The sequence below is a fragment of the Elephantulus edwardii genome, unplaced genomic scaffold (assembly GCF_000299155.1).
Source record: "Elephantulus edwardii isolate Elephantulus edwardi_28Jun2011 unplaced genomic scaffold, EleEdw1.0 scaffold00075, whole genome shotgun sequence".
In the NCBI taxonomy this organism is placed as follows: domain Eukaryota; kingdom Metazoa; phylum Chordata; class Mammalia; order Macroscelidea; family Macroscelididae; genus Elephantulus; species Elephantulus edwardii.
In genome coordinates this window covers 7,015,075-7,025,649 of record NW_006399825.1, presented here as the reverse complement: position 1 = coordinate 7,025,649, position 10,575 = coordinate 7,015,075, and the positions used below count along the sequence as shown (strand labels likewise).

General features: G+C 39.0%; 1 protein-coding gene across 1 annotated transcript in view; it reads left to right on the top strand.

The window, feature by feature from the left end:
• The window catches only part of TMEM237 (transmembrane protein 237), a 25,955-nt gene extending 19,950 nt beyond the window's left edge, over positions 1-6,005 (top strand). Inside the window, exons 8-13 of the mRNA XM_006889148.1 lie at positions 154-277; positions 840-1,031; positions 1,520-1,593; positions 2,234-2,327; positions 3,500-3,621; positions 5,938-6,005. Of these exons, the coding sequence (XP_006889210.1) occupies positions 154-277; positions 840-1,031; positions 1,520-1,593; positions 2,234-2,327; positions 3,500-3,621; positions 5,938-6,005 (674 nt within the window). The remainder of the gene's footprint in view (positions 1-153; positions 278-839; positions 1,032-1,519; positions 1,594-2,233; positions 2,328-3,499; positions 3,622-5,937) is intronic.
• Positions 6,006-10,575: the final 4,570 nt, after the last annotated feature.

Genomic DNA, 10,575 nt, shown 5'->3' with positions numbered 1-10,575 from the left:
ACCCCACATTTCTCCTCATAGAGCCCAGCCTCCTGGATAATCTGTTCTGCATTTAGAACAGTTTCTTACTGTGAGGCGTCTTAAATGTGGAAAAAGAGAAGACTGCCAGGTTCCTTTTTGGTAGGAGTTGGTAATTGATTCATGTGTTCTCAGGACGATTCCAGGCCGCTGATCGTTCAGAGCTGATAAAGACCACAGAGAACATAGAAATGTCGATGGACGTGAAGTCTTCCTGGACGACCAGAGATGTTGCACTTTCAGTGCACCGAGCTTTCAGGTGGCTCCTTCTCTTGAACTTTTCCTATATGTTAAGTGAATTCCATACTTTCTTTTTTTTTTAAAAAAAAAAAAAGTCTGTGGTGTCTAAGCCTATTAATAACCTGAAGTGAAGGGCTATAATGAATTTCACTTTTTACTTTTATAATTTTCCCCCCTCATTTAACTTTTTCTTTTTGAAATTGTGATTTGAATGAAACCTTACGGAGCAAATCAATTTTCTGTTTGTCTATTCCTACACATTCTTTAAATAGCATTAATAACAACTGCCAGAGTGTGACTGCACTTTTCTTATGCTTCCTGTGATTCTTGTGTTCATCAGTCCTCTCATCACACCCTTTCTGCTTTCTGAGCTCTATCCCGGGGTGGATGCTGCTCTTTGATTGTGTAGTGATTGTTCTGAGGTGCTATTATTGTTCACTTTATAGACTTGTTTTAAAGTGAAAGTTAAGCCACAGGGATGAGTTTTATTCTAGATTTGAAAGGCGAGAGTCATAATTTCAGGGTTTTACCAACTCTCTTATCAGAATTCTTTTATAACAGTTAAACACTTGTTCTCCCAGGATGATTGGTCTCTTTTCTCATGGCTTCCTGGCTGGCTGTGCTGTGTGGAATATTGTTGTGATATATGCTCTGACTGGAGATCAACTATCAAACTTCTCAAACCTTCTTCAACAGTATAAGACTTTAGCATATCCATTCCAGAGTCTTCTCTACTTACTTTTGGCTCTAAGTACAGTTTCAGCTTTTGACAGGTGAGATTCTGACTACTAATTCTTCTAATTTCTTTTCAGGAGGAAATGGTGAACTAACTAAATGTATCATTGACTCACTGTGATAGTTTCAAGATAAAATTATGGGATATTAATATTATTTTGATTTTTTGAAGTCTTCTGTTCTTTTTAGGGGTGGGAACAGATTGTTTTGAGTAAAATTTCTGTGGTATCAGGATCATTTTAAAAACTAGTAGTTTAAAGAGATGGGTAATAAAAGAAGGTAAAAGCTAATGAAACTTGCATATAACATTAGTTTCTGCAGTACTTCTGAACTTCAAAGGAATGCCTAAAAGAATTTTTTAGCTGAATGTTTCATATATAATTTGTGAATAAGATACTCTTTCATATATGTTAAGTATAAAGTGTGACAACTTTGAGTTTATATAGTAGCATTAAAGTAGGGAAAGAAACTGGAGTCAAAAAAGTTTATAATTAAACTATGACAGAGGGCTTTTGTGTTTTTTTAGGATTGACTTTGCCAAAACATCAGGAGCAATCCGAAGTTTTCTTGCCTTAGATCCAACAGCATTAGCATCTTTCTGTGAGTAATTAGTTTGAAAACACTTGAGTTACATTGAATTTTGAGCCAGGAAAAAGTCAATTTTCATTTAAAAAGATACTATTGCTATTTACAAACATTACTTATAGATGCTTGCAGAGCTTGCAATATTTTTAAAAAGTTGCCGACATAATATTGATAGGTTTTTAAAATACAGGCTGATTACTTCGTAAACGTTAAATATGTATTTAGCTTTAGAGGGGATTTTTTTGTTTGTTTTTTTTAAGCTTTTGCATTTTCTTCTTGACAGTAAAAAGGCTAATCTTTTAGCTTCCTGGTAATTTGGAAACGTTTGTTCTAAGTTATGAGAACATTAGTAAAACTAGTTTTAGACCTATTAGCAAGTAAATGTCTTGAGATCTATATCTTCTAGGTTCATGTCAGTTCTGATGACAAAATAGTGTTTTTAAAGGTCTTTTATCACTTGCGTTCTTGATAAATTATACTAGCAATCTATTGAAATCAGTTAAATGAATTTCTTTTATATATTAGTCAGTATGGTAGAAATTATGATTTTGGGGTTTTTTTTTTTAGAAATTATGTTTTGTCTTTAAATAACCTATTAAAAATAAATTAGGTTGTTAAAAATTCATTAGTAATTTCATTTGTCTTTTTTTCACAGTGTACTTTACTGCTCTTACACTGTCTCTGAGTCAGCAAATGACAAGTGACAGAATCCACCTTTACACGCCTTCTTCTGTCAATGGTAGCCTCTGGTAAGAATCCACAGTAGCAACAGTTGATGATAATAACAGCAAAGTTGGGAATAATAATACTGTACATAAGTTTCTAAGCTATTATATGTATAATCTATGTATCTTTCTATATATAGATTCCTAATCTATATATCTTTATGTTTTGATCTATATATAGCAATGTAAGGCCTTGTCCTATGGAAAGAAATACCTATCCTGGTAGTTAATGGACAACTTTATTTTTAATGACTTTTTTTCCTAGAAATCCGTTTTAGTTGTGTAAGTGGTGTTTTTAAATAGTCATCACAGGATGGACTGCAGGATCCCTGCACCCAACCCCTCATCAGAGAGCCTGCTAACCACTCTAATCAGGGACCCACAGTTGTGATGGAAATGGGTGGCTGGAATGACTAAGGAAACCAGTCTGTCCCGAAGAGCAGAATGGGGAGCTCTACCATCTGTAGATAGAGATCAACCAGGAAGGCTGATTCCAGTGCACAAGCTCAGTGAGGGGCTGTCTTTTGAGAGGGTGGGTAGGAGCATGGGATAAAGATAAAAAGAAAACAGACGACATTGACAAGTAGGGACATAGAAGGTCAAATGGAAACTTAGAGAACAGTGTTTTGGAAAGGCTACATTCATGTGCAGAGCAGATCTGTTTTAAGTTCAGTTAACCTTTGGATCCTTGTTTTCATGCTGTATGTCTAATTTTATAGGGAAAAATACTATATTTCATATTGTAGGTATTATTTCTGTAGAAAAAGACTGCTATTTGTTTTTAATGTTTGTTTATTTATTTGGATATTGTTGTTGTGTATCACTGAGTCAGAACTGGCTTAAAACTGACTCTCCTCCAGAGGTACGTGGTTCGAATTCACCAGATGCTCTGCTCGAGAAGGAGGGACAATCTACTCCTGTACCAGTCATATACAATTTGATGGTACACACACACAAAATAAAAAGAAATAAACAAACCAAAAACAAACACCTGACGCTTCTGTGGGTTTTCAGATATAAATCACAAAGAAGGAGATTGCCCATCTTTCTCCTGCAGAGCAGCTGGTGGATTCAAATTGAGTGCTTTTGAGTTGACAGTGCAACTTCTTACCACTTAGCATTTAGAGCTTTGTACATATATTTGGATACATTAAACAGAACAAAGACATTTCTAAAGAGTATTTCTATTTTCTTAGGGCAGCTGGAATTGAGGAACAGATTCTGCAGCCGTGGATTGTGGTGAATTTGGTGGTCGCCCTTCTGGTTGGATTATCTTGGCTTTTTTTATCTTATAGGCCAGGCGTGGATCTTAGTGAAGGTATGAAAAGAAAAGTAGCTTAGGATGATCATGAAATCATCTATAAGGATTTCACACAAAAAATTTTACAGATAAAATAATTATAGAAAGTAAAAACTGAAACAATGACAAGACAGACAGGAAGAACTGGAGTCTGGGAGTACCCAGCGAAGGGTCCTGTGGCTTTTGTGCCTATTTGGGGCTATTTTTAATTTTTAGGAAGTCTTTGTTCTTCCTTTGTCTCTTTATTATCAATATATCTTAATTTGAAGTAGATAATGTTTCACCTATGTAGCCTCCTTGTCAGACACATATTCAGTTGCATTATTCTTACCCTCTTTACCTACAAAAGTTCTGTACCTGTCAGAGTCTAATGAAGTGTTCAGTTATCCTACCCTTAGAAACTAAGGCACGCATGATTCAGAGCATGGTCTTTTCAATCACGTTCTTTTCTGCTGAGAGCTTGACAATAAGAATGATGGAAGAATAATTGATACCTTTGAACTGTGATATTGGAGAAGAGGACTGAATTTCCCATGAGAACAGTCTTGGAGTAGGTGCAGCTAAAATATTTCTTGGAGGCAAAGAGGGTGAAGCTTCATTTCTCATGACGTGAAATAAATCTCACATGCTTTGGACATACTGCTAGGAGAGGCTATTTCTTGGAAGGGATAACATACTTGGAAAGGTGGAGGGACAGCAAAGGAGAGCAAGACCCTCAACTGGGTGGATTGACACATTAAGTGTAGCAATGGCTTGAATGTGTCAGATTGTGAGGATGGCACACGGTAAGATAGGATTCAGATCTGTTGTTCATAGGGTTGCTATGAGTTCTACTCGACACAACAGCATCTAATAACCCTTACACACAAACCTGTCTTGGAAGAAGTGAAATCAGAGTGCTCCTTAGAAGCTGATGAAGTTTTGTCTTACATACTTAGGGCATATTGCTAAGAGAGGCTTTTCCTTGGAGCAGGACGTCATACTTGGAAAAGTGGAGAGATAGCTAAAGAGAGAAAGACCCTCAACCAGATGGATTGACACAGAGTCTCTAGCAATGGGCTCAAGTGTGTCAGAGGATGACACAAGATAGAACAGGGTTTAGATCTGTTATTCATAAAGTTGCTATGAGTCATACTTGATGGCACCAAACAACAGTAATCCTTAGGATGTCCAATATGAAGTAGAGTAAGTAACTAGAGGTTAATCTCTAGTCCCCGGCCTCTTTTCAGAACCTCTCTGAAAAATCATTTTAACAAGTGGCTGGCTAGCCCCTTAACATTACTTGTTAGTTTTTTATTTATGTAAGTTGTATTTCTGTGGCAGATATTCTACAGTACCACTCTTGTATCACTTTAATGGCTCCCATCTCTTGAACTTACCATGGGCTGCCAGGAAAATAAATAGGTCTGTCTTGCAGGCTAGGATTTTGAAGTTCTGTCTCAAATAATTTGGGCATGTGACCAGGAGAGACTGGTCCTAGAAGAAGGATATCTTGCTTGGACAGGTGGAGGGGCAGTGGAGGAGAGGAAGACCCCAAATGAGATGGACTGATACGATGACTGGGGTAATGATGGTTGGTGTGTCAGAATTAGTCAGACTGGCTCAGGAAAGGGAAGGGTTCAGAGCTGCTGTACACAGGGTCGCTATGGGTTGCAGGCGACTTGACAGCATATAACAGCAACAACAATAACATCTGGAATTTGGTTATTACCTTGTCCTTGATTTTTAAAACGTCTTTCACATCCTGTCTTAAAATGGAATCTTTTCCCAATATTTCCATTTTAAAAATACAAGACAGAGTATAATCGTCCTGTGTATTTTCATTCATAACTGTACTAATTTGCATTATCATTGTCATACTGACTCCCTGAATATCCTATTGATTTCTTCTTTTGATGGAATAGCACTTTTAAGATTTCCTGACATACCTGGTGTTGCTTCAAGTTCTTCCTCTACTTGTGTCTCATACATTGTTAGGATCACTGCTGAATTGAAACTTTTATCTGTGTGGAATTAATTTCATCTTCATCAATTAGATTCGCTAAGTGACTTAAATTTCCTGGCAAGATTTATTATGTTGCTACTCTATGTTTTCTTGTCAAGGATTCATGATACATTCAAAAGTTGGACATTTTAAAAAATACAATGTGTACGTTTGTCTTTAGATGATCTTTTTCAGTCAAGTTTCTAGAAGTGTGAAGAATTCTTAGCATCTGCCTTTCTATTATTATATATTATGTCTGTATTTGAAGATTTTTTTTTTATAACTCAGCTGTACCATTTTTTAAAGCACTGGAAAACAGTCATAATTATGATCTCTTTCTCTTTCCCCAGAGATGATGTTCTCCCATGATGTGGAAGAATATCCAGAGAAAGATAAAGGAACCAAAGCCTCATCCTAACACGTGTCACTCCGAGTAATGATGGCCCAGGATTGAAAATGTTTCCATTTTTTAAATGTATTTTTATAAGATTTGTCTATGTGTATTTGTAACTGATTTTTTCATTGTAATATTGAAAACATTTCCAAAGACTATATAAACTGTTAAAATTGATGCTAAAACATTAAATTCTATATTATCTTAATGACAAAGGAAATAATGACATAGAAACCATCAAGTGAAAGTATTTGTTTTATTCTTTCTAATTAGTTGCATTTAGTCTCTTAAAACCCTAGTTTTGGGGGGAAACTCATAATTTTAGTGTTGTAAATATGTATCAGGTTTTTAAGTGTAAATTTAGGGTAGGATTGGAAGAAAAAACCTTATTTATTTTTTGTCTTCTTAATAAATTGAAACATGAAATTTATCTCTTTTGGAAACAAGCTTAGTGGTTATGTATCATGTAATTCAGCTTGGAAGATGCTTGACTTCATGATTAATAAAAAGGTACATTTGTCTATATCTGAAAATTTTTATAATAAAAAAGATGTGTTTCTCTTTAAATCCTGCACCACTGGTTCCCATATTTGGCTGCACATCTGAATTATTTAGGGAGCCTTGTTTAAGGAAGGAGAAGCTGAGCTGCTCCCAGAGTGAGGGGGAATCAAGGAGAGGCATGGGCTCATGCTCCCAGAAGTTGTCTCTGCAGTTAACTTTGTTCTGCCTCTCTTCTGAGTGGTAAGGACATGGGTCACTCTACCTGTCCTCAGGTTCTGTGCCAGAAAGATCTTTGGCTTTCAAGGAAATCCAACTCTTGAGGTAAATTTTTGCACTGTACACGTTTTCTTCAGACTGGTATCCAGTGATACCTCAGCTTGTGTCTGTAAGTCCTTTCAGTTCAAGATAGTGATTTATAAGCTCATTATGGGAAAATCATTGGGCAAGTCTACTGCCAGGGACCTCGCCAAAATGCTGAAGAGCAATAATGTCGGTTTGAAGACTAAGTGCTCTTGATTGAGGCCATGGTCTTCTTATTCACCTGCTGTACATCCAAGAACTGAATAAGGATGGCAGAAGATTAAATGATGGCTTTGAGCTGTGGTGTTAACGAATAATATTGAATATTCCATGGACTGGCCAAAGAACAGTTATTTTTTGATATCATAGAAAAAGTGCAGCCAGAATGCTCCTTGGAAGCAAAGATGATGAAGCCTCATCCTTTCTACTTCAGACATGTAGCTAGGTGAAAGTATTCCTTGGAAAGGACATCATGCTTGAAATGATGGAGAGTCGAAGGAGAGGAAGACCCCCCTGCCCCAGTGAGATGGATTGACATGGTTCATGACTTCAGAAATGGGCTCTAGTGTGTCAGAGATGATAAGAATGGCATAGGATAGGGCCAAGTTCAGGTCAGCTATGCATAGAGTAGGTATGAGCTGTACTTGGCTCAACAGTACCTAATGCCAACAATAGAAAAAGGTGTCTCACTGGCTCTTGAGCACACCACTGAACTATTGGGCCTACCCTGATTAGCAAGCAATGTTTGGAGTTGAGGAACAGAAGAGACTGACTGACACACTGACAATATAGGTGGATGGCTTTGAAAATAGGTCTGGACTTGCTGTAAATACCCTAAGAGGCATGCCTCTTACTATCTGTGCAGCTGATCTTCTAGAAAGGGAATTCTGCAGTCACAGAATTGCCGATCCACTGAAGTCATCCTGCCAGTTCTAGCCTTTATTGTGATCGGCAGTGAGTCTTGTTAAGTACATCGAGTCATCCACAACTCATAACGACCCTATGTACGACAGCTCTGAATCCTGCTCTGTCCTCAGCTAACCTCACCATCTCCGACACACCTACCCCCATTACTCCAGCCACTAAGTCAATCCGTCTCATCGAGGGTCTTCCCCTCCTGTACTGTCCTTTCAAATCTTCTCAAGCATAGCGTCCGTCTCCAAGGACTGGTCCCTCCTTGTAGCATGCCCAAAGTATGTCAGACAGTGCTTCAGAATCCTTGCCTCCAAGGAGCCACCCACTTTGACCATCTCCAGGATGAACCTGTTTGTTCTAGCAATCCATAGTATATTCAGTACTCTTCTCCAGCACCACAGCTCAAAGGCATTAGTTCTCCTATATCATCCCTTTCGATAATGGAAGACAAGAATTTCATGAAACAACATGAACAAGAGCCTATGGTGATGAAAGAAGAAGTTCAGGCTGCTTTGAAGGAAATGGCAAAAAATAAGGCTCCAGGAATAGATGGTATACCAATTGACATATTTGAGTTAACAGATGCTGCCCTGGACGTGCTCACCAAGTTGTGCCAAGAAATCTGGAGAACAACCACTTGGCCAACTGACTGGAAGAGATCAATATTTGTTCCCATTCCAAAAAAAGGTGACCCAACTGAGTGTGGAAACTACAGAACAGTGTCATTGATTTCACATGCAAGCAAGATCTTACTGAAGATTATCCAAAAACGACTGGAACAGCACATCAACAGAGAACTGCCGGAAGTCCAGCCTGGGTTTAGAAGGGGTCGTGGTACTAGAGATATTGTAGCTGATGTTAGATGGATCTTGGCTGAAAGCAGGGAATACCAGAGGAATGTCTATCTGTGTTTCATTGACTATGCAAAGGCATTTAACTGTATAGATCATAACAAACTATGGCTGACTCTGAGAAGAAAGGGAATCCCAGAACATTTAATTGTGCTAATGCGAAACCTATACTTGGACCAAGAGGCAGTCGTCAGAACAGAGCAGGGTAACACTGCATGGTTCAAAATTGGGAAGGGCATGCGCCAGGGTTGCATCCTATCTCCATACCTTTTCAACCTATATGCAGAACAGATTATCCGGGAGGCTGGGCTCTATGAGGAGAAATGTGGGGTCAAGATTGGTGGAAGATTCATCAACAATCTGTGTTACGCAGATGACACAACCCTGCTTGCTGAAAATGAAGAGGACCTGAAGTGTCTGCTGCAGAGTGTCAAGGACTGCAGCCTACAATATGGATTGAGGCTCAATGTCAAGAAGACAAAGATTCTCACCACTGGACCAATTGGCAGCATCAGGATGGATGGTGAAGAGATTGAGACTGTACACAGCTTTAGTTTGCTTGGCTCCACAGTCAACAGTCTTGGCACCAGCAGCCAGGAAATTGAAAGGCGCATTGCCATGGGAAAGTGCTGTTAGGGACCTCTCCAAAGTACTGAAGAGCAATGGTGTCTCTCTGGAGACTAAGGTGCGTCTGATACAGGCCATGGTCTTCGCAATCACTTGTTATGCATCAGAGAGTTGGACAGTGACCAAGGAGGATAGAAGGCGAATTGATGCCTTTGAGCTGTGGTGCTGGAGAAGAATACCATGGACTGCTAGGAAAACAAACAGATTTGTCCTGGAAAGGGTTAAACCGGGTGGCTCCTTGGAGGCAAGGATTCTGAGGCTTCATCTAACATACTTTGGACATGTTGCAAGGAGGGACCAGTCCTTGGAGAAGGACATCATGCTTGGGAGGGTGGAGGGACAGCGCAGGAGAGGAAGGCCCTCTATGAGGTGGATTGATTCAGTGACTGGGATAATTGGGATGGGAGTGTCAGAGACAGTGCGATTGGCGCAGGGCAGAGTGGAGTTTAGAGCTGTTGTACATAGGGTCGCTATGAGTCGCAGGTGACTCGACGGCACATAGCAAAACAACAATAACATATCATCCCTAGTTACTGTCCAGCTTTTTGATGCTTAGCGTGTAATTTCAGAGACCATGGCCTGGATCAGGCAAACCATACTCTCCAAACTAACATTGTTGCTCTTCAGTACTCTGGAGAGGTCCCTGACAGCTGACTTCCAATGCAATTTGTCTCTTTATTCCCTGGCCGCTGGTGCCAAGAGTGTTGATTGTGGAGCCAAGTAAACTAACTGAAACTGTTAACAATCTGTGTCTTCACCGTCTATCATGATGTTGCCAATAGGCCCAGTGATGAGAATCTTTGTTTTCTTGATGTTTAGCTTCAATCCATATTGAGGCTGCAGTCCTTGACCTTCTGCAGCAAGTGCTTCAGGTCTTCTTCAACTGCAGTGTCATTTGCATAATACAGGTTGTTGATGAGTCTTATTCTAATCCTGATACCACATTCCTCCTTCTAGAGCCCAGCCTCCTGGATGATCTTTTCTGCATATAGACTGAAAAGATATGGAGATAGGACACATACCTGGCATAAACCATTCCCAATTTTAAACCATGCAGTACTTCCTTGCTCTGGTCTGATGACTGGTCCAAGTATAGGTTTCACATAAACGCAATCAAATGTTCTAGGAGTCCCATTCTCAGAGTTAGCCACAGTGTGTTGTGAACTACACAGTCAAACGTCATTGTCATATCCACAGAAGTTTAACACAACATTTAAAAAAAAAACCCTCATCTTCCTTTGATTCATCTATTATGGTATGTAGTATAAGCCATCTCCAGGGCAAACTCCTGCAATGATTTACTCTTTGGGTGTTCTTGTCCTTCTACTGTGAGGTTTACCATTATTACTATTATTATTTACTACTATAATACTTACCATAGTAATAATACTATTTATTAT